This window comes from Molothrus ater, chromosome 4 (assembly GCF_012460135.2).
Source record: "Molothrus ater isolate BHLD 08-10-18 breed brown headed cowbird chromosome 4, BPBGC_Mater_1.1, whole genome shotgun sequence".
Classification (NCBI taxonomy): domain Eukaryota; kingdom Metazoa; phylum Chordata; class Aves; order Passeriformes; family Icteridae; genus Molothrus; species Molothrus ater.
Window position 1 is genome coordinate 14,818,946 of NC_050481.2, and position 25,176 is coordinate 14,844,121.

Genomic DNA, 25,176 nt, shown 5'->3' on the forward strand with positions numbered 1-25,176 from the left:
TCAGTTTTCAATGAACTTGAAGAAATTTATTAACCTTGAGACCTCAATCTCTCTGTCAGCTCTGGTTAGAAGGTTGTAAAATTATTCAAAGACAGATAAGCATAGGATACAAAGTGCAATCCAGTCCATAAACTAAATTTTCAGTAGTAGATTTAACTGTTGTCCTACAATTACTGCAGTAAACTACTTGCTTAGGATTTACAACAATTTAGCAAAGACAGAATCAGTGGAAAGAACCAATATTATTTTTGATCTTGTAATAATCTGAAATTCATTCTGGAGAGCCCTCTGTCATTAATGAAGTAACAGCTTCTGAACTGTTAATGATGTAACTGTTCTGAACTTATTTTTCTTCCTTAAAATAATAGCACCTTCCTGTTTGGAATGACAGTGCTGAATGGATATATCATGGCATCCACTGATGATGAAATAATCTTCTTTGGTTGAGGATAAAAAAAGTCAAGAAAGGTTGTTTGTTTGCTTAAAAGAAGTCATATTAAGAAGGGAAATACTGGATTTGGAATTTTTGAGATCACAGAATGAACTAGGTTGGAAAAGACATTTTGAGATCATCAAGTCCAACCAAGATGGAAGGAATGAGGAGCTTCCAATGAGAAAAATTTTTTGAGGGCTACAGGACCTAGGCTACAGAGATCAGGAAAAATTGGTTATTGAAAGGCTTTCTAAGCCCTCCTTTAACCAATACAGTGACACTGGATTCGCACACAAATAATTTCTTCTGATTTCTTGTATCACAGCCTCTTTTTAGTTTGGAAGTGTGCTTATTAACTAGATGGAAGACTTGGGAATTCCATCCCCTGTGGCCTCAGTGTTGGGGGAATGACAATGCCTGAATGCAAATCCAGGCTTGAGCCCCTCACAAAAACTTCAGCAAGCATTGTTACCCAATATCTGACACTGGGAAGTGTCAGGGCCTGCCATCACCCCTGCAGAAAACAGACTGGAAAGCTTTGCCTTGATATCTACAGCAGTGTCATGCACAGCACAGTCACACGTGAACTACAGACAGGCTCTCAGAGCATCATTTCTATAGAAATGTGGGTAGAAATACTTCCAGCATAAAAAAGCAAACTACAGCTTGGAATTGCACATTAAAAATAAAAACATCATCTAAAGGCATCCTTATCTTCCAATAATGGGAAAAAGGGGAGGAGGTCTCTGAGATTAGAATTCTGAGACTATGGAAACAAATTGAATTATACTGGGAGAACTAAAAAAGAAATATCCATTATCATATCTTCTCACAAATATTCATATTAAAATCCAAATTTAATTTTAAGTAATTTTTCATCCTGTCATATTTCTTTTTGCCAAATATAAAGTTCTGGCTTTTATCACCAAATGGAATATTCATTGAAACTTAACCTTCCACACAAATGCTCAAGTATTTGAGTATTTGTGAACTTTGGAAATTTAACAATCGATTCAAAATTTACTTTCTACAGACCAGCAATTTTGCAATCATTTCTGTCAGCTGCACAAGGTACTATCCCATCCTTGACTGACTGGTGCTTTTAGCAAAGGGGCTTGTACACTGTATATATTTTTCAAGTAGCAAATGTAAATCTTTTTTTATGTTACCTCTGTAAATATAAGAGTAACTTGCGAACTGTGAATCCAGTTATTTGCTTTCTTGCATTTTTGTACCTGTTCTTTTGAGTTACATCTGTTTTGCACATGAGGAGATCACTATGCACAGCAGTAAGGATTTGGCTCCTGTATGTATTTTACTGATTTTTTTTCCCAGTTTAAAATTCAAATAATTCACAAATAAGGAGTTGTTAGCTGAATAATTTTATGAATATTTTCAGCTAAAACATAAGAAGCTCAGTAATTAGATCAGAGTTTGCTGAATGCATATTAAGCTGCAATTACTTGGTCTCTTTACTCACTGCTGTAGGAGTCATTTGAAAAATAGTGGTAGTAATAATAATTTTAGTAGTAATAACTTTTCAGGTGGGTGTTCTGTGGGTTATGTAATATAGAGGATCTTTGTCTAGCCACAAACCTCCCACAATCAAGAGTGAGAAAGTACTGCAGGGTTTATTTCCCTCATACTTGGAAAACATAGGATGTCTGCCAGGGACCTGGCATAAAATACATGCATAATGCATTGCATTTAATTCCTCACTCTAAAAGCTGTGTGAGATTTGGCTAGCTTTCCTTTTGTTCTGTTTATTTCCCTCTTGTCTCCAATCATGTCTAAAATGTTCGCTTTTTTTCCAGGTCACTTCCTGTCCTCTGCTTGATGTTGTGGCTCCTCTTCTCTCTCCCTTTTTCAGCTGCTCATGCATGTGCTGTCAACTTGTATACATACACACAATTAAATATTTTGCACTCCTATCCAGTTATAACGTGCTTAAAGTATTTCTTTCAGAAGGACATCTTGTCTGGATCTGAGAACATCAGTGGGTGCTTTTGTTCCCCTATTCCTTTTAACTCAGATCAGAAATTAGGTGTTAATTAGAAAACTAGGTGTTCAAATGTGCCCTGTAATATAACAAATTCTGTGAGTATCATCAGCCCTTTGTAAGAGTGAAAAGCAATCCAGGAAACATAAAGGACAGGATCAAGCATGTATGAAGCAGCCACTGTCAAGATGAGTGCCAGGACAGTTCCTAAATGTCCCTGCTGTTGCTGATACTGAACTGTTCTGCTCTGTTATTAGCAACCACAGCTGTTCTTCATTTTATTCAACTGTCTTAATACAATAAAGCTCTTGGGGTTTTCTTTTAGTGGCAAAATCTTGACTTGTCTCATACACTTACTGTGAGTTGGTCCAGATAAAAATATCTACTTTAGTATTATTGTTCTTTGCACTGTGCTATGCAGAGGAGGCAAGAAGAGAGTGTATACACGTGAAGTGAGATCCAGATCTTCACTTTTCTACTTCAACCCATTTCTTCGTCAAAATCATTATGCCCAAGACATAAGCAAGCGTAAAAACTCAGGCAGGGAAATATCCTCCCTCTTAGTCACACTCAGGCACTGTTTAGAAAAAGAGTCACACTATCGTCACCATCGTGACCTAGAGTTTAAAAATGCCTGGGGGGCATCTGAGGCAACTTCGAAGTGAGCTTCCTCCGAAGTGTGAATGGCTGGCTTTCTGCCAGCCTCTTAAAACCCTCTCCACATGTGAGTGGCCATTGTTCCCCTTGGGCATGCACAGTTAAACCTTAATACACTGTCAGGGCAAGTCACTCCAGGGCTGTAGTAATGAGGGGAGTTTCACAATAGGATGTAGTTAGCACAGGGATTTTCCTGATAGGAAAAAAAAGAATCCTGTTCTAACTTAAGGCTGTAGTCTGCAACAGGGATAGAGTCAACAACGACTGAAAATATGGAGCTCTGGATTCACTCTACCGATTGACTCCATCTTTTATGTGCCATAGAATGCAAATCCAGGCTTATATAGAGGCAGTATATAGAGGCCCAAAATAATTATAAACACGATAACTTCCAGGAGCTTTTTTAAAGCAAGAATTAACTTTCCCATAGACCAGAAACAGTCCAGCTGTGACAGCACACTGTTTCATATTTACTCATTGTCCGTTCTAGAAAGCAGCCGTTAGCTAATGTGGAATTCTGTGCCCAACTTCCAGTGTCCAACCTAAGTTATTGAAGGTGCTCTGAGCTCTCATGGTTATTGAAGCTAGATTCAGTTCTTGTTTGCAAATATCAGAATCTGACTCTATATATCTGTTTCCTAACACACATCCTCTGCAACCACTTACTAGAGCAGCAACAGATAATAAAGAATATGTCCTTGGCAAAGTGTCTAAGCTAAGGGAGGAAATTAAATAGTCTGAGTCTGATCCTGTACCAGATTTTATACTCAAATGGAAACAGCATTTGGTTGTTGTGAGGATTAGCAAATCTGTCCTTGTAAAATATATATATATATATAGATATCTACAAAAAGGTAGCTTCAGCTGAGTTAGTTCCAATTTATAAAAATGTATATGACTGTGGAACTTCATCTAGTGAAACTGCAGTCATCAGAATTTATCTAAAAAACTGTCTGTGCTTGATCTGTGATTTATTCCTTAGAGTGGTCCATGGGATTTTATTTAATGGTGGGCAGATATTGTTTGAGAAATATAATTGTTTTTTTAGTTCTCAGACTCAAAAAATTGAAGTAGAACAGTTACGTGTATTACCTTTTTAAAATTTTTTTAATTTCTTTTTTTATTTATGACTTTGGCTAATGAGGTACTAATGCAGTAAGGAACTGTATTTTAGGTATGGATACTACCAAGTGATTTATCCACTGCAAACCTTATACATTCACTTTTTCTGTAAAGCCAAACCAATATTAATTTTAAAGCTTCTTTGCATCCCTGTACTAATACACATACTGCATTTTATTTGACAGTATTTCCTGTATTTAGAGGTACTGATATTTTGGAGTGGAACATGATCAAGTAACTCAAGACATAAAACCAACTTTTACAGAAGTCAAGTGTTCATCTGCTATTGCATGTTATGTATTAAAAAAAAATAGCAGAGGCATTAATTTTCAAACTACGTATGTCAAAGTATCAAAGCAAGTTTCCAACATATTTTTCAGTAGAGCTCTGTTAGTTTTGAAAGTTATCAGAATAAACCCTTTTTTATTGTCTATGGGCAGTGAGTTGAAAAGCTAATTTATAAGCCTAAAAAGCTTTACCAGAGCTTTTAAATACCTTTAAAAAACATCTAAAGTTCATTAGCCCAAGGACTTAATATTATACTTTGAGCCGCAAATGTGATGCTTGGCATAAGCCAGAATATAAAAGACCAGAATCTAAGTTATATCTGTATTGTAATCTGCCTGCTAAAAAGACCATGCTTAGTGCTCCCAGATTTAGGAAGTCTGCACGTGCAAGAACAGTGGCAAAAGAGTAAAACATACTGTACCTGTCCACACTAAGGGCACACAGGTTAAGGACTGTGATTCCCACTGATGCCTTCTGGATAAAGGGAAGGAATTTGCAAAGAAACTGTCCAAATTCTGTATTTCCAAAAGGCCACTTCTGAGCGAGGAGCTAAAGAGAAGATACAAAATAATCAGAATATTTAAACAGTAACCTAGCAAGTATGCCACAATTGTAGTTATTTCCTGTCTTAGACACAGCCAATGTAACCTTGAATTCTCCATAACTCAAGCATATCCTTGGTACTGAGTGGATCTGGGAACTAACTGCTACTGTGGAAGCAGAGAAGTTGGAAGTTTACATAAAATGTTGACCTCGTGGTGTCGCAATACTAAATTGCATTGTTGAAATTTCTTTTTTATTATTGTGAACCTGCCAGCAGTACTGAATAATGAAAATCCAACTCAAGCCTGTCACAAATGGTTGTGATTGCCGTGTCCCAGAACCAGGCAGTCACAACATAACTCAGGGTCCATAATGAAATACCTCAGAGCCAAATCCTGGTGCTGCACGCAAGTAGATTCTTGTCATCATAAATGTACCATTGTGTAACTCATGGCAACATCCAGTGCCAGACTCTGAGGAGTGTGAAGAAAACACTGTGCAGTCATAATTTGTTCCATATCACATTTTAAAGGACAACCGTGCAAACGTGTGGGCTGTGCTTCAAGGCAGCAGAAAGGCATCCATTGGAAAGATGTGAGTGAGTGAGGCTTAGAGAAGTATTTCCAAGGAGGCATTTGCATAATAAATATTAGTACAGTGATTCATGGGCACAGTTGTGAAGAATTAGCATATAAGTAGTAATATTTCTAGCTATAACTGTTAAAGCTTTGAACTTGTATTGGAACTCGGCTTTGATAGCAATTGTACACACAAAATACAGGACACATAATTATTCAGGATAATCAAATCACCCTTCACATGTACTGAAAGGAAACTGGCAGATTACATTCAATGTAAGTAAGTGTAATAAATAAAAAATTATTGTCCATACAAAGCACTGAGCCCTAATTTAGCTATTTTAACTCAAGTAAGGATATTTCTATCGAAAAACAAAGTCACTAAACCTCCTCACTCTTGCACTACCATTTTGGTCATCTTCTTCTCTAAGTCTCTGCTGCTGAAACTTAGCAGTAGGATGTTCATGTTTTGAGAGTTAGCTTTGCAACCACAAGGACTAGAAATATTTTTTTAGTAGAAGCTTAGGTCCTGGAATACTTATCTGGTAAAAGTGGGTGTATTCTAGCTCTAGAATTAGAAAAACAAATTCTGGTTGTAACTCAGGACTATAGTATTCAAAGCAAACATTTTATTTCTATTTAAATTAGTGTTAAATTGAAGTATGCTAATAATCACTACCTTTAGCAATACAAATGTTAATTGTGGGAAGTTCAAATTCTGTCTTTACCTCAGTTAAGAAAGGTGTTACCTTTTTGGTTTTTCATAGCATGAGTTTTTCAGAGAACTTTGCTGTAGTGTATAGATGTTTATCACAAAATTCCGCGTTAGTAGGAATTAATCTTCTCCTCATAATTCTGATGTGGATTTTTTGCACCCCCTCTGTTTTATATTCATTCATCACAATGCTGAGTTACTTGTGATTTTGTCCCCCAAATGATACCTGAAAAATGCTGGAAGCAGCTATGCACTCCACATTGCCTGTGTCTCTCTAGTATTATATTAATGTAATTTGATTACTTGCATTTCATTACACACATTTTAGCAACTCACAGTTTTCAGCCAGCTGGGTGGAAACTGTGGATCAAACTTATGTTTGCAAGCACCTTTGTTATGTTATCCCAGTTTAGGATAGTCACATTTGGTAAAAAGCAATCCCCTTTTTCTTAAAAGGCTAGGGATTGAGTTGCTAGGATTGGTGATTTAACTACAGTCAGTACCTTCCGTAGCAAAAGCGATGAGTTTATATCTGCAAGCTCTTGATTAGCTCCTCAGATGCGATCTGTATTTATAGACTGAATGAAATACATTTAAAACTCCAGCAGAACTGTTTTCAAGATAGGTTTGCAATAGTGTAACAAATGTTTGCAGAGAATATTCTGCATTTTGCCTAGAACTCTCATATGAGATTTCAGTTTTTATCACAAAAAAAAAAGTTGAAAAAAGAAGGGATGATCACCCATGATTACCCATAGTAATTCAACCATATTGTTGTAGTCACATGGAATTTCACCTTCAAACTCTTGGCTGGGTTTGGGTAAAATCAGAGTAGTTCTCAGGCTGGGAAGGCTAAATTATAAATGGCACTGCCATGGAAAAGCAGCTCTAGCAGACTTCTGTCAATTCCCTGTGCCAACCAGAGCCCCAAGACCCATTTATCATTACAGATCACACTTGAAAAGGCAACTGAAAGGCACCTATTCGTTTCAGCCCCTGACTGTGGCTGTAGCTACACCAGAAACGAACAAGCACTTTGTAGTGACTGCGAAACTCTGCTACTACAAGGCAAATATTAGCTTCAAAAAGAAAAGGGTTGTACTTGAAAAAGGTTCACTAACTCATTACTCCTCATGGGGAAGCTTTATCATGCTTCCAGCATGTATGCTTCAACCCCACACCCCAGGAAGCTCTCCTTTTTTGAGATTAAAAGTATTTTATTCCTTTTGTTTCTTACACTTTCCACTAATTGAAGTAATCTCAGTACCAAACCATTAGACATTCTTTTCAAGTAGATTTTAATCAAAATCCCTGGGACCAGAAATAAGGTTTTTTGATTTCAAGATTCACTTTGCAATCATTTCTGGGGGTGTACTCCATTATCACTCCACATCAGCTATGCATTCATTACTTCCCCTTGGATCAGGTGCCAGTTTTTTTCTTCTGTAGATATTTTTAGTCAGCAAATCTGATCCTGTCTTTAGTTTTATTAATTTTTGCATCAAAACAAGTCCATTTCCCTCTGTCCTGCCCTAGCATGGTATGGAAATTTCAGAAGGAAATGATACATTTATTTTGTATTACAAAAAATGAACCCAAGAATTTAATTTAATTAATCCTGATTTACTTAGGTGCAATACAAGAACTGGAACTACTGGCTTTGCTCTTTAAGTGCTTTTGCATATTTTAATATCCAAACAAAATGATTATAAAATTCTAGAAAATTACATTTTATCTCAAGGCTCTAGGATAGAAGAAATCAGACTGATTGCTCCTACTTGTGTCCCAGTTCTCTGAGTTGTGGAAGTGGATTGTGCTTTTGCAAACCCACTTACAAAATCTCTGAGGTTTCAAAATAAGACATGTGGCAAAGGAAACGCACTTTTCCCTTGTGCAGTTTGCAACTTAAGAGTATTTCATACTGTGGTGCAATTCCTGAGAAAAGAGTGTGGTCAACATGTATTTTTGCACTGAAATCAGAAATCAAGACTGCTCTTTAAAAACTCACAAAGTGACCAGACAGCCACAGCTTTCTTGAGCATCCTCCCTTCTCTGCTGCTTTATATGGCCTCTCTGCCCTGAGCTGCAGCTGAAGACAAACAAGACATCAGCACTGAGAACATTCCTTTGCAGTGATTTTTAAATGTCACTCCGTTGATTTTATTCTGCTGCTGCTGCTATTTTCCAACCCCCCTCAGTATGGTAGCTGATGTACAAAACATCAAGTCCCACTGTGCATCCCAAGCAATTTATATATAGTCTGAAAGAGAGAATGTTGTAACCCCAGCACATGAGTGCTGCCCAGAGCATGCTCATGTGCAGCCACAGTGTTTATCCCATGCCAGGCTGGTACTGTGTGTGTTTGCAGGCAGATGATGGCCCTGGAGCTCAGCCCAAAATAGATGGGCTTGGTTGGGTGCTGGATTGGAGCTGGCTCTGAGCTGCTCTATTCAAACTCCTTCAGCTCAACAAGTGCATGTCAGGAGGTCCCCTGTCTCTGGCATGTGGCATTGAGGATGGCAGCAAAGGCTTCCTACCCGCCCTTTCCTGCTCTGATTTCATCCTAGTGCTCTAGAGACTGCCCCTTCCTATATCCATGTGGGACCATTGTTGTGCTGACACACAAGATGTTTTTCCTAGAAACTGGACTGTGTTCCTTACAAGCAGCACTTGCCCCTAATGCTGCTGTCATCTAGGACACTCTCCTGAGTTTCATGGCATTTAAATGTTCCATGATACTGCTGGAACACAACCACGGAAGTCAGCTTCTATTCTGTCTTCAGGAAAAACAGAAATACCTTATTTATTCCACAACTGAAGTTATACTTGGGCAGTAATGGAGAAAGGGACCAAGCCAGCAGATTTCATCTGTATAGGTACAATCCAGTTGTGTAAGTGACCAACATCTCCTAACTGAGGAGCAGCAGTTACAAAAGCAGAGTAGTCTGTGGTGATTTTCTTTCCTTGCCACATAGCCCAGAATGAAAGATAAGGGAAATTCTTTTGGTTTTGTTACATCAGCACATTTGGTGTTGCTGGCTTTTTTTTTCCATTTATTTTTTTTTTTTAAGGCTAGTTTCCTCTAGGCAATAATGAGCTGTCTGGATAAAGCTTAAATTGTGTCCTACAATTACATATACCCTTGTCTGATTCAAGGCATGGGCCAGACAAGGTATCTGGTGTTTTGGGTGGAATCCAGGTGATACGTGGCTCAGCACAGAAGTGTCTAAGTTCTGTACCACTGACTTGACTGCATTAAGTGACAAAAGATGATGGTTCTGACTGAAATGTCTCACCTATCTCTGATCTGTAAGACTGCTTAGTTAGGAATAAGGATGTATTGAGTCCTCAGCAGTGGTATTTTGATTGTGGTGACTGAACAGGACCCTTCTGTCCTCATAAAATGTCATAGGGTAAGAATTCATTGTATGTTTTCAAGCATTTCCCTTCTTCCTAAAACACATATATACAGGAGAGAATTGCATTGCTGGACAAAGCTCATCCATTTCTTGCCTCACGAGTCACCTGTGCTCCACCACTTTGCAGGAAAGAGGGAGAGTTGTCAGGATGGAGAGGAACACAGTCTGTCTCTAAGTATTCCTTCCCACTGCTGAAGTGAAAAGCCTCAGATTTTGAAAGGACAGTGACTAGAGGAAAACAAAGAGTAGAGGAAAACAAAGAATGAGGGTAGCCTTCATAATGCAGAGCATAAGATCAGTATGTATATATATATATATATATGTGTGTGTGTGTGTGTGTGTGTGTGTGTGTATGGTGAGGTGATTGTTCAAGCTTCTGCCAGCTTTAGGATAATTTGTTTATTTCCTTATACTTAGATTCACAGCCCTGACATGGTAGAGAAAACACACTGTATGTCTTCAACTCTTCTTTGCATGAAATACATTCCTGATTTTGCTACAACCAAGAACTGTCTTTTTTCCACTTTGGGTGGATAAAAGACTGACTGGTTTTCTTCCTGGAAGGAAGAAAGGTTATGTGGGGATGCATGAGAACCATGAAAGACATTTTTTACTCTGAATTGCCCTGCCAGAGCTTTTTCTGCTATTTTGCTTATCTTAGCCTGGCTGAGTAAAGGTGAATGTAGCAAAGGGTCTCATGCCATTCACTGAATGCCTACAGTGTTTTTCTCCTGCTTAGGCAGCTATGGAAGGGAGTGTATAGTTTTTACACAAGGGAAAATAGATTATACTTCAAGAGATCCTGAAAAGTAAGGAAACAAATGCCCTGGTTTTGCAGCTGAACATTCTTTCTCAACTAACTGAAAGAAAAAGAAATCCTGTTTTAGGTTCTTGTTAAAACGCTTATATTTATTACAAAATTCTACTTAGCAGTAAAGCATTCCTAACAACCCTAGGCATCTCCCCTGTGGTATTTTTGCTGTTTACAAAGCAGGATTACTTTCCATGGTGTTGGCTATCTTCCCATCCTGTTAGGTAAACTGTTTCTCAAGCTGAGCTGCTCTTCTTCAGGGAAATGAGCTGCAAGGTGTGCTTATGTGCCTGGTGATTTGTTGAAAGGAATTTTTTCAATCCCTGGGCATAATATTTCTTTTGTTATTCTTCCAGCTGTGTTTTCTTTTGTGCGTTGCTAAAAAGAGTGACAGGATTTCTAAGAAGTTACTGCAGAACCCATAAGCCCTGACTATGCACAATCAAAACAATTCCTTGTTATCTGTAGAGTTCAGCTGGTTGAGAAATAAAGGCAGAAAACACACTAAAATATTCTCTTAAACCTAATGTGTCTAAGTACTGTACACTATTTCAAATCCACAGGCCAGCAAGACAGGCATGAGATGAGGAGTTGAAGATGAGGGAGGAGCTGTGCATTGATGGGAACATATGTCCCACTCCCCAAAGAACAGTCATGAGTTAAAGGCAGAGTGGATCTTGAGCTAAGACCTAGAATATAAAATCTCTTCATTGGCTGCTACCCTGGTATGTACATTAAACACACTCTGCTGGGGAGCTGCAGTTTGTAAATAGAACAGATTCCTGATGGATTTCTGTTCCCTGCTCCATTTTGGGAAATGTTTGCCTTCAGGACTCAGTGATCAATTCTTGTGCTACCTCTGGGTTTCTGCTGTGTTTGGTCACTACATGGAGACATACACCTGAATAAAAGGTCCTGTGTGGAGCAGGTTCTATGGATTTCTGCATCACACTGGGCTACCCATTCATTCCTTCTGGGAGTCCCTGGTAAGAATTTATTGAAAACCAGAGTGTAGTTGTTCTGGGGAATTTCTCAGAATTTCCTACTTGTGTTGGTACTTCATTGAGAAATACACACTATACATATGAAAACTTCTGCCTTTAAAGAAGGGTATCTTTCCTAAGTGCCCTTACCTTTTTGTGTGCTGTTGGCTTGGCTTTATACTCCTTTGGCACGAAAGATGCCACTTGTTCTATCAGCTACAAGACCAGTGCCAATGTGGTTAATTAGCATCCCCATGTAGGTATAATTGTTAATTCTGTTGGTGAAGGTATTCAGATATGCCAAATAATTTTTGATTCAGAAGGGATTGCTCTGACACTTACACATGTGCTCTAATGCTGAAAAATGTCCATGACTAGAAATGCTTTAGCTGAGTCTTCCTTTACTGAAGACAGAATGGATGAACATGTTTGCTTGCTGTCAGGTACCTTCTATATTTAGATTTTTAATGTTCTGGGTGGACTACTCAGATTTAGATAGGGTTGCAACTAAAGTAAGCATGAGTACCAATTAACAAACCAAAAATCCCCCTGTTTTATTGAAGCAAACATCTCCTTGAGCTGTCTGAGCAGTGAACGCTTGATTTTTTCCTGGGTAGATGTCTTCCACTTTGTAACAGTAAAATTATTAAGAAAATGTTATTAAAAAACAGGTAAAAAGCTACCTAATTTGCTTCATCTACTTTGTAAACTAATGGTTTAAAGAGTTAAGCATATTCTGATCTAAGGCAATGCAGTTGATGTCAGTCCTATGTAGGCCAGTTTCCAAGAAATAGAACTCATTTTTATGTTTTTCTCTGAAGGGCGTAAAACTGGAAGCAGAGACAGCTCAGACTTCCCAATAGCAGTTAAAATTTTGCCATTCTAAAGGTGAGAGCCTTGGTGCAGAGTGTATCAAGCTCCATAAGCTCCATGAGGAAAGAACAGTGGACAGCAGTGTCTGTGGTGAGTACCTGCTGTTGTTCTGTTGCTCTGCTATGCTTCAGCCATGGGAGCAGCAGCAGGAACAGCCATAAGGGTTTGCCAGAGCTCAGAGCAGCCAAGGCAACAGTGGTGCCGTAGCTATCCTGCTGCTGCCTTTGTACTGCCAATGTAAAGCCTTTATGGAAAGCAGCCGTCTAAGGAAGTTTTTTTTGCATTGCATCTGACTTTATTTGCTAAAAATGCACATGGCAATGATGGGTAATGCAGGTGATCAGCAGCTTTCAGTTATGTGCTAATGCCACCTGATACAAGAAAAGGATCCCTTCTCTTCTTCAATGCTTAACCTTACCTCTACAGCTGTGTAAAATATGAAACTTTTATTTTCTGCTTGTCTTTTCCCTGCAGAGAAATAATTCTTACTGATACGAGGCTTTAGGCTTTGACATCCTGAATGTCTGAGAAAGGTATGTTTTGGGCAAAAAGGAGACTGTTTGGCTCCTGGTGGTATAAAAATGTGATTGAAAATTAAATTGTCTTAGTTTGGTCTATTAAGGTTGGATTTATTACAGTCACCATTCCTGTAAAACTCAATTTATTAAGATTTTTACTGCTGATTTGATACTTCAAGTGGATATATTGTGGTAATTAAGTGTAGTGTTGCTTTCACATATCCAGAATATCTTCAAAGGACAGTAAATATTACTCACATTGCAATCCAATTAACAATAAGGGGAATCCACTATATAATTACAGTAACTGGGCAAAGTAAGGAGTGAGTTTTTGAGCCTACTATACCACAAAGAAAAGTTAAAAACATCAAACACCTGAGACCACATCTTTAGTTGGCATAAAATACATAATTACTTTTTTCCCAGCATCATACCTTTGTTAATTGTGTAAACACATAACAGAATAAAGGACTCAATTCTCCTGGGATCTTACATTGCCAATTATTAAAATTTTATGGCTGCTTCTTTCTAAGGGTTTGAAAAAATGGATTTGAGTACCAGTAGCATTACCTATTTCTCTTTTGAAAGTAGTATCAAAATAGTTAAGGCTACAGTATGTTTCAGGAAAGTGACTATAATTATTTCTGATATTCAATTATAATTACAGATATTATACATTTTTCTATACAATTAATTAATTAAGTAATTAATAATTAATTCCATATTTGTTATTTTAATATGCAGCTGAATGCTTGTTTAGTCTGATTTCAGACCTGTTTTGTCCTAAAACTGAAGATCTGACCTGAAAGTTATGAAGTGTTTGAAACCACTCATATGTAGGATATGAATATATGGTTCAACATGAGGCTGACTCTGAAACTAAAAGAATCTTTCTAAATGAAGTTCAGAAGAGTACTACTTTCTAACGAAAATTACTTTCTAACAAAAATTAAAACACGTGAATTTTTTTCCTTAAAAACCTATCACTTCAATTATCCAATAATGCTATTTCCAGGGGCCACCTTTCACACTGTCACTCAACAAGAGGAGCTGAAAGGTGACACAGATTTTAGGATCCCTAGTGGTGCAAACAGGAATGGCATTTGACAAACTTTAAACCCAACTCCTAATGTAAGCATCCACATGGTTCATATGAATGGTTCATATGAAAAATGGACGATACTACTACTACTACTACTACTACTACTACTAATAATAATAATAATAATAACAATAATTTAATTTCTTATCAGATGTACCAGAGCCCCCTTATAAAGCCATAAATGCTTCCCTGTGTCACAATTCTTGCAGCAAACCTCAGACAACAAGGTGGTTGTGTGTGGCAATTTATAAGTCATTTATTCCGCAAGTTAAATAACTGAAAAATAACTAAAAGCTAGAATTAAGCTTTAAAGTTTATTTTAATTCTGCCTTCTTACATGTTGAAATTGACAGAGATTGGTGTCAAGGGCTTGCAGTTTTGTTCATAGTCTTTATTTATCCAATACTTCTCTGCAGCACAAAAAATAATTTCTCATGTAGGCTAAGGAAATTTCATTCATCAAATCAGAACCATAGTTCCACTCATCATGTAAGACAGACCTAGACAAATACACCTATGGAATTCTAGAGAAGTGACAGAAAAATAATAGAAAAAATATATTGCAAAATAGTCAAGAGAATATAAAAAAAAGTCTGTTGCTTTCAACTAAACTTCCAAAGAAGTTTTCAGAAGATCATCAAAAGGGCAATTTTGAAAGGCATAATTAATTCCATATTTCCACTCCTCTTTGCAAAAAAGAAGCAGAGCTCTTGAAAGGTTAGAAAAAATTGTGAAATAAAAATTCTTGTTCTGTCTCAAACTTAGCTCTGAAAAAAACTCATGCCATTTTTCCTTAAAATGTACTATCAGATATACCATGAGAAGTGAGAACACTGCCTTAGCAATTATCCATAAAGACATAAGGGTAATTTACCAGAGGGGAAACTGTAATACATCATGGGAGGTGCAGTCATGGAATCACTGAATGGTTTGGGTTGGAAGGGACCTTAAAGATCATCCAGTTCCAACCCCACAGCCATGGGACACGGATGGACAGGGACACCTCCTACTAGCCCAGGTTGCTCAGAGCCCCATCCAGCCTGGCCTTGTGTAGGCTCTGAGTCCAGCTAGGAGCCCCAGTCTGATGTCCCATAAGGCATTCACCCAGCTGTGGAAGACAGGAGAATCTCAAATCAGGCAGAAGCTAATCTTTCTCATCAATTTGTTAATCCAAAATACTCTGCAGATATCTTATCAACAAATTGACGCTTTAACTTCCCAGGTGGAGTATTGAAAAGTGTAAACTAGAATTTGTGTTAAATCACATCCATAACTATTTACAGTCATCCTAGTTTCAAATTCATGTTCTATTAAACCCAGTTCAAGTTAAAAGACTCATCTGTAATATATACAACTGGAAGATCAGGACCAGGTGCTGCATTTCACCATAGATAATATCACAGAATCATAGAATCACTGGGCTGGAAGAGACCTTCAAGATCATCAAGTTTAACCTGTTCCCTGACCCCTCAACTAAACCATGGCACCGAGTGCCACATCCACTCTTTTTTTAAACACATCCAGGGATGGTGCTTCCACCACCTCCCCAGGCAGACAATTCCAGTACTTTATCACTCTTTCCATAAAAAACTTTTTCCTGATATCCAACCTATATTTCCCTTGATGCACCTTGAGACTGTGTCTTCTGGTTCTGTGAGATGCTGCCTGGAGAAAGAGACCAACCCCCAGCTGACTACAGCCCCTTTCCGGGAGTTATAGAGAGTGGTCAGATCAGCTCTGAGCCTCCTTTTCTCCAGGCTAAACACCCCCAGCTCCCTCAGTTATCCCTCACAGGGTTTGTGTCCCAAGCCCCTCACCAGCCTCGTTGCCTCCTCTGGACGCGCTCCAGTGTCTCAATGTCCTTCCCAAACTGAGGGGCCCAGAACTGGACACAGCACTCAAGGTGTGGCCTCACCAGTGCCAGGTGCAGAAGAAGAATGACCTCCCTGCTCCTTCTGGCCACACTACTCCTGATATAGGCAGGGATGCTGTTGGCCTTCTTGGCCCTCAGGGCACACTGCTGGCTCATGTTCAGTTGGCTGTCACCAGTACTCCAGGTCCCTTTCCTCCTGAGCACTGTCCAGGCGCACCATCCCCAGCCTATAACGCTGCAGGGGGTTATTGTGGCCAAAATTCAGGACTTGACACTTGGACTTATTAAACTTCATCTTATTGGACTCTGCCCATACATCCAACCATTCCAGATCTCTCTGCAGAGCCCTCCTGCCTTCCAACAGATCGAAACATGCTCCCAACTTGGTGTCATCTGCAAATTTACTAATGAAGGACTCAACACCCTCATCCATGTCATCAATAAAGATATTGAATAGAGCTGGCCTCACCACAGAGCCCTAAGGGACACCACTGGTGACTGGCCTCCAGCTGGATGCAGCGCCATTCACCAGCACTCTCTGGGCCCAGCCATCCAGCCAGTTCCTAACCCAGCAAAGAGTGCTCCTGTCCAAGCCGTGGGCTGCAGCTTCAGGAGTGTGCTGTGGGAGACAGTGTCAAAGGCCTTGCTGAACTCCAAATAAACAACATCCACAGCCTTTCCTGCATCCACCAGGTGGGTCACCTGGCCATAAAAGGAGACCAGGTTGGTCAAACACGACCTACCCCTCCTAAACCCGTGCTGGCTGGCTCTGATGCCCGGCCATCCTGTAAGTGCTGCGTGATGACACTCAGTATAAACTGCTCCATAACCTTACTGAGGTCAGGCTAACTGGTCTATAATTACCAGGATCCTCTTTCCCACCCTTTTTGTGAATGGGCTTCACATCGGCCAGCTTCCAGTCCTCTGGAACTTCCCCAGTGAGCCAGGACTGCTGGTAAATAATGGAGAGTGGCTTTGCAAGCTCATCTGCCTGCTCCCTCATCACCCTGGGCTGGATCCCATGTGTGCCATGGATTTATGAATATCCAAGCTGCTCAGCACTTTTCTGACTGCCTCCTCCTGGATAACAAGGGGACCATTTTGTTCCCTGACACCATCTCCCAACCCAGGAGGACAGTTGTCCTGGGGACAAGATGTCTTCCCACTAAAGACCAAGGCAAAGAAAGAGTTAAGCACTTTCACCTTCTCCTCATCTGCAGTTACTGAGATCCCTCCTGCATCCAGTAGAGAACAAAGGTTGATCTCACCCTTCCTTTTGCTGTTAATATATTTATAAAGACATTTTTTATTATCCTTTACAAAAGTTGCCAAATTAAGTTTGAACTGCGTTTAACCTCCCTTAATTTTTTTCCTACATGCCCTAGCAAACCCCTTAAATACTTCCTTAGAGACCTGACCCTCCTTCCAAAGATGATACATCCTCTTTTTATTCTAAGTTCTTCAAATCCTCTGTTGCCCATCCAGGCTGGACTTTTGCCTCATTGACCCATCTTTTGGCACACATGGACAGTCTGTTCCTGTGCCCTCAAGATCTCTCTTTTGAGGCATGCCCACCTTTCCTGGACTCCTTTGTTTCTAAGGGCTGCTTCCCATGGAACTCTCTGAATAAGTCTCCTAAATAGGCCAAAGTCTGCCCTCCAGAAGTCCAATGTAAAAGCCTTATTGATGTTCCTCCTGATTTCACCAAATATCAAGAACTCTATAATTTCATGATCATTGTGCCCAAGTGGCCTCCAACCACCACATCTCCCACCAGCCCATCTCTGTTTGTAACACAGTCCCTTCCCTGGTGTGCTCGCTCACCAGCTGTGACAAAAGTTGTCATCCACCCACTCCAAGAACTTCCTGGACTGCCTCTTTTCTGCTGTGTTAAGTTCCCAGCAGATGTCTGGTAGGTTAAAGTCACCCACAAGAACAAGGGCTGGTGTTCCTGTACATTCTCTGGCTGCTTATTAGAACATGTTGTCCTACCTCTTCCTCCTGGTTGGGTGGACAATAACAGACTCCCAGTGCCTCTGTACAAATGTAATATATGCACATAGAGAGAATTTTTTGCATTCATTAATTCAAACTTTATGATCTTGTCCTAGGAATACCTATGTTATAATGCAGTTATGATGTCAGTGTTATAAAGATGCAAAATGCATGTTTTAAAATCATTGTTTCCTTAATTTTAAAATCCAGTTTGAAACCACAGGGCCCTAGTTATTATAAAACCATGCATTAAAATGTTTCGTTTAAAACACATGTAAATAAAATCATTAGAATCCTTATGGCTGAAATTGTGAAGAACATTTTTTCTTAATTATATGACATATATATTATATTACTTAGTGTTTTATTTACAAACAGAAACACTTAATGTTTCTACTGAAAAAAGAAAAAAAAAAGTCAGATATCCTATCAGCTATGTACCTGTGTACAGTCCACAAAGGGACAGGTACAAGCTTACAAAATTCTTTGATGATTTTCTAAGATGATTTTCTAAGATGATTCTAAGTTAGTATCAATGAAATATATTAAAAAAAGAGCTCAGTTCTGTTCATTCAAGCATGTTCTGGCTTGAACTATATTAGTAAATATAAATTGCATCAGAAAAAGCACTGCTTTATGGCTTTGTTTAATTAAATTGGAAAATCAAAACATTGGGACGAGATAACTTTACACCAGATAAAAGAATTGCTGAGGAGCCTTTTTACACTTTGACAAATCCAGATGAAATTTAGTATTTCAGAAATGGTCTGTGATATAATTAGAATAATTTTGAGACTCTGCTATTAATGAATATTAAATGAAAACCTTAAGGCTCAACTTAACTGATGTAATATCTCCCTTCAAAGTCATAATATGAAGCCTGCGTCTCACAGGGAGTATTTTCTGTAAAAATATAAAGTAAGGATTGGATAATATAAAAATAGTAGCTAGTTCATCAAGGAGGAGAACAGTTTATAAAAAGTCTTCCCTCATAAATTCTTTTGCTAGCTGTAGCAGCGATGAGAAATGAAGAGCTCCTGTGAAATGCCCAAGGCCACACTTTGGTTAGGAGCTAAGAGCTACATCATCTTTAGTGGGAGATACCCTTGTTATTGATGGAGGTGAGACCTGAGAGCAAGGGGTTTGTTGCAGAACAAAAAGGAGTTATATTGTTTCCTTAATTGCACAATTCACTGACAAAAGAGCACTAAATAGAGGAGGAAGCCCAGAGAACAGCCAGGGAACTGGTAAGGAACTGCAGCTGGAATGGGTGGTGGTGTCCTACCTTGTACACGATGATGGGGATATCAATGACAATGTAGATAAGGTCTCCCAGTGCCAGGCTGGCTATCAGCGCGTTCGGGCCGTTCCTCATACACTTGTTCTGGTAAATGATCCTCAGCAGAGTGGCATTCCCAACCATCCCAATGATGAAAATAGCACAGGATACCACGGTGTTAATGTATTTGAAAGTTTCAGCAATCTTAGTCTGCTGGGAACATTTGACAGTCTGGTTGGACACCGGGGGCTGCATGGTGGTGAGGAGAATGCTGGATTCCGTCCCTGAGAAGGTGGAAAGGGGATTTCCCGAGTCGCTCCGATTGGAAATGTCTCTGTCAGAGCTGTCACTGAGGACAAATCCCGGGACCAGCAGCAGCAAGGAAACTCTTAAACACAAGGCTTCCATCCTCAAGTCACCAGTGAGCAAATTCAGTGAGACAAGACCTTCGCTTTTTTCTTCAGTATTTCAGTGAGATACTTCTCATTTTTTCACCTGCAGAGAGAAACTGTAAGCAAGAAAAAAAAAGGAAAAAAAAAAACCCCACATAATCAGTACAACAGATAGTCTAACACATCTGTTTCTCACTTAGGGAAGATATCTGAGTGTTCAGCCTCTGCAGCACATATGTAGCAACACCTGTTTATACTTACTGTGCTGCTCTGAAATCTAGATTACCCCCATTACTTGTCTTACAAAAGGCAAACACAAAAAATTTCTTAAGTAAGTGATAGCTTATGCAAATAAGACCCCACAAAACCCTGCTGAGACAGAATTTGTATAGGGATGGAAAAAATAAGGGGGATGAAATTCTGTTTTAAAATATAGTCTTGCAGTCGACCTGTCTTGGAGACTTCTGAATGGTATTTTAGCTAATAGAAGAACTTATTATTTTTTCTTTGAAAAAAAGTGGTAAAAGCACTACATTAAAAATTAAAGGTAGTAAATTAATCAATTTTCTGAGTATTTTTGAGGTACTGCAACAATTAGACTTTATAATATTTTTGTCTGACTTATTACCTGGATTTCAAATGAGAACTGATAAGACATGTATTTCAAATCAAAATCTGGACCAAATCCAAAATCCCTAAATAACAGGAGGAAGATTTTATAGTCCTAGGATAGGCCTCCAGCCAGGAAAATACCTTCAAACTCTGTCATCTGGTTCTGAATGTAATTGCCATGCAAATCATGCTCAATACTTAGCTACAGTGAAGTTAATAATAAAAAATTAAGCTCTTTAAGGATAAAAAAAATACTTGGTTTAGTATTCTAAGCAACAACACATGACATTTCCAGGTACGGAAGAAAGCATCATAGAATCCTGCCCTAGTAAGTGTGACTGCCTGTGTGTAAGCACTGCCACGGGGTTTGTAGATACCAAACCTCCAGTGAAACCAGGGATGCCATTTAAGTCCATTTTCTTGAAACCTTGGTTTAATTTAAGATTAAAATTTTTTACATGGTTTATATCTGCAAAACAAGACAAAGTGCTTCAGTGTTGACAAACGAAGAGTAGCAAATAAAGTATTTATAACTCTGATTTCCAGGGACTCGCCTGAAGTATTTGGGAGGATCCTTTTAAATAAATGAATCCTAATTTCATTCCCTGTGGGGCTGTTAAGTCAGAGTTTATAGCAAGACATTTACCAGAGAAGGAGGGAGAAAATTTACTGATAGTACTTCTGGAGGAGGCAGAGTATAAATATTTACTAGTATTGCAGGCTCCTGTTGTATGTGGTCTGTGGAAGTGTGTGTGTACCTCTGTGGAGCAGCAGATGCGATGCTAACCCGAGTATTCCTGTCTGGCATGCAGGGTGCTGTCCCTCACAGACCAGGGATCCACCTTTCAATCCTTGTACTGCTGTATTTGAGATCAGCAACTGGCCAACTGCGAGTTCCCATGGACCTAATTTCAAAGTTTAACATACTAAATAGTAAATCCTTCTTTATTTAATTAAATTAAATGCTGGTTATGACAGTATCTCAGGGCACTTAGCAGCAGCATGGTGCAAGTGTTTTCACTTTAGGTTTCTAAATCTTACTACAAAAAACAGAGATGTTTGACTGTAACTCTTTTCAGGCAAGGATTAATACTTGTATTATTTTCTATGGTTATGGTTCCTCAATTTACGGATGGGAAGCATGTATCACTATTAATGGTTTTCCCAAGTAAATGTGATAAAGCTATGAACAGAACCCACAGCCCTGTGTTTTAGTAGTTATATTAGTTTCCTCCTTGCTTTGTGACCCTTTTTGTGAAAATCAGATGTATGTATCATATAAACATGGTGGCAGCATGGCAGTCATGCCGCCAGCATGCAAAGCTGGGAACAAAATTGCCAATTACCATCTCTTCCCTCTCCCGGAAGAAACTTTTCCCTAAGAAGCGAAACGAGAAAGTTTTTAATAGGCTAACTTCTAAGGGTACTTTTTTATAGATTCCTGACAGCCCTTCATTCCTCTGTGCATATTTTTAAAGTATTTATCTTGTTGCAGAATATAACATGCAGCCTGCCTCGTATGAGTAGCACACTGGCATCCCTGATAACTTTCTGTGATAAGATAATCTAGGATTATCCTTCACGAACGCAGCCTGGGTACCTGGAGAGTGTGAGGGTGCTCTGTTAATGCGGGAGCCTCCCGCCTGTGTTGTGCTGTGGATGCAGGGAACTGAATTCCTGACTTGCCTGGAGTATCAAGCCAGAAAAATTCCCATCCCGAGGTTCGCAAGAAGAGACTGTACTAGTGGAAATGAAATTGTTCCAAAGACCAGCTAAAACGTTAACAGTGCTTAATGAGTGTAAGGCAGCTGAGATGTGAACAGGAGCAAATGAAGAGGAGCAGGGCAGGAAGGCACTGAAGGGAACAACGCCGGCAAGAGGGATTTTCTAGGCTGTTCCCAGCGAGAGCTGCCGGGGAAGCCGCCCGCTGCTCCTTCTCCACGGGGAGAGGAAACACGCTCCTTGCTCCACCAGCGAAGGATCAATTCCAGCATGCACTGGCAAACCAGCGCTGCCTGCCCTGCAGCCTATATGGAGAGCCTCTGGCCAGATCCATACATTGTTAAACTTTATGCAATAGCAGTTCCCCCAAGCTGCCTTGTGCCCGTCTCTTGTTCTCTCTCCCTTCCTGTCTCTCACACGCTCACAGCCGCACACAGAGGCGCACCGAGTCCCCGTCCGGGGGTTTCCAGCGGTGCGGGAGGTGCCCGCGGCTCGAGCCGGGCTGTTCCCGGCTGTTCCCGTCCCGGGATGGGTTGGGGGCTCCCGCAGCATCCCACACATTTCCTTCCCCCGCCGCGCCCGCCTCCCCGCCCGGCTCACCCTCATGCTGCCGCCGCCGCCGCCTCGGAGAAATTCTCCGGAGTGGCTTTTCCTGGGATAGTCTTACCAGACCCTCCTGCCTGCGTCTGACTGGGTGGAATTGAGAATCTCCACCTCCGCTACAACAGTGAACGAAAGAGACAGACTGGAGAAGTCGGAGCGTCCCCTCTTCACTGCCCCCTCCCCCAATTAAAACAAACCTCCAGCCCGAACTGAGCCCCTGCCAATGTTAAACACAAAGGCTGCCTCCCGGGCACAGGGGAACACGGAGCTCCTTAACTCCTTCCTCGCTGAAACTGAGCGCAGCTCCTTCGCTGGGCTCATCTAAACCACACCGGGAACCCACTGCTGTAGCTGCCTGCTAATGGCACGCAGGATTCTCAGCAAGGGTCTCTACCTGATCCCACCAGACGGCAGAAGATCCATGAGCAAAAACTGATCCATGAGCAAAATCAGATTTCCGTGGGAAATCTGATGAAATAAACCTCTTCTGCTTTGCATTTGCCCCCGGGCTGGCGGGGATCAGTCTCTGAAACAATCAGTAAAATTGTGTGTGAGAGAGTTTCAAAAATGCTGGATCCGTAAACGGAAAGTGCTCCTGAGTGAAAATTTCTTTGATCCATCCAGGACACATCTTGATAATACATTTTAGTTGCATTTACAAGGATAATAAGAGTGTCATTCCTATGTTTCCTATTACTATTCTTCTGTCAAGACAGAGGTGCAAAAAAATCTGTGCAGAAAAAGTGGAAAGTTCACTTATACCTAATGATATTTTCTCACAATGAGAAAAAAAATGTGTATCAGAGGGAGCAGCTTGTACAGGAAAGAGTTTCAAAACCTCTTCTGTCATGCCAGCAAGTTTATGAAATTTTGAGTCCTTTGTTGAATCATTTCAGGTTCCTCATTTCCTGGCAAGTTTTCATCTGGTTGTGCCACAGAAATTATTTTCTAAACATATATATGGGCGTCTTCTGAATAAAAAAGGCAACCTTCCTAAATAAGATGTAAAAATATGTTGTCCTAAAACTGCAAAAGCAGACTGAAAATAACAATAGAAAATGTGATGCTAGTGGCCTGAAGAATTAAAATATCTGGCACTAAATCATGTAGGAATTTTTTTGAACTTTTTCAGTTTTGCATAGATAAAAGTATGTTTCTGTAATATGTTTGAAATCATCTGATAAATCTTGAACAGGAAAAACCAGCAACTGGATCGACTGGATTAGCAGTATTTTATTACTTGTAGAAAGTCATCTCAGTTAAATGAAGTGTCAAAGCACAGGATCTTTGAAGGAACATACATGTTCAGCTGAGAATCACAAGGAGCCTACTGTTTGCAAATCAGGTAGAAAGTTTAATTCAAAATCTCAGGTTGCTGTGAAGTTCAATAAATGCTGATAAGCCACTAAATTATCCATATACTACTAAAACAATTCTTTACAGTTTGGTCATAGATGCTTAGTATTAATTATTTGCTTTGTCAAGAATCATCTTCATGGTAAGTTGGAAAAATCATTGAAGAGCTGGAAAGGCTGTTATTAAAGACCATGTGCACTTTATGGAGTGCTTTATTGAATGCAACTCTTAAATCTCTTGTGTGTTCTCTAAACATTGTTAATACCCAATTCCTTTCCTGGGATCCTTTGACCTTTATGTCTAAACAATTAGAGCTGTAACAAAAAAAAAAAAGAAAAAGCAAAACAAAGCAAAAAAGTATATTTCTGATCTCATTCAAGCACACATTTTTTTATTCCAATTCATAATAACATGATTCCATGCATAACTGTATTTACTATTACATGAAATAAATGTAATGAAATTATCAAATTTAGTATGCGGTAAAAGATCTATTTCTAGACAGCCTTTATGACTGCTTCTTTACTGACAACCCACTTAAGTAGTATTAGCTATTAGAAATTACTGATCCATGTTTTTTGTTCTTTGGACTGTTGCTGATTTTTTAAATGAAACTTTGTTTTGTCTTTAATCTTCTAGGTGTCTAAAGCTCAGTTGATATCTTGTCTTAAACTAAGATAAATTCAAAAATTATATTTAGTGGTTCCTGCTTTTATGGTGTTCAGGAAACTTACATGGAATAGGAAGTTTTCACATAGGAATTATGAAAAAACTGTAGTTGCAAATGCAGCTGACCTCAGCTACTGGGAAAAGTGATAAAATGCAGTTCTTTACACTAAGATATTTTCATCTCTTAGAGACACTTTCACCATCATTGTAGGACTGCTGTCCTGTGTGGGGAAGAGTTGACTGAGGACTCTGTATACCAGTTTCAGCACAGTGAAAGTGTTTCCTCTGACCTCTTCTGTTTTGTGTCTTCAACAAACTGCTTAGCTTGTCTCACATAACTCCAGAGATTCAGAATAAGGGCAACATATCAATCTCATTAGAAAAAAATCAGATTGCATTTGCAGCTGGAGTTGAGAAGACTATCAGCAAATATCAGCTTTTATAGAGCTATTGATTTCTGTGAAGCCTTCAGGTATTAGAAAGAAATACTTTCATTTTATTGGATTGAAAGGTGTGTTAGCAAATGTATTACCTGTTAAACCACTTACCTCCCCAGATTTGATATGAAATAGGAGCATATGATCATCAAGTTGTGGAGTCCTAAATCGAATTGCTGAGATTCAAAAGACCACAA

General features: G+C 39.4%; 1 protein-coding gene across 1 annotated transcript in view; it reads right to left on the reverse strand.

The window, feature by feature from the left end:
* EDNRA (endothelin receptor type A) overlaps window positions 1-22,617 on the reverse strand; it is a 33,320-nt gene extending 10,703 nt beyond the window's left edge. The window contains exons 1-3 of the mRNA XM_036382995.2: window positions 22,515-22,617; window positions 19,195-19,696; window positions 4,921-5,048 (exon numbers count right to left, since the gene is read on the reverse strand). Coding sequence (XP_036238888.1) covers window positions 4,921-5,048; window positions 19,195-19,596 — 530 coding nt within the window. The 5' untranslated portion in view covers window positions 19,597-19,696; window positions 22,515-22,617. The remainder of the gene's footprint in view (window positions 1-4,920; window positions 5,049-19,194; window positions 19,697-22,514) is intronic.
* Between the last annotated feature and the right edge of the window lie 2,559 nt (window positions 22,618-25,176).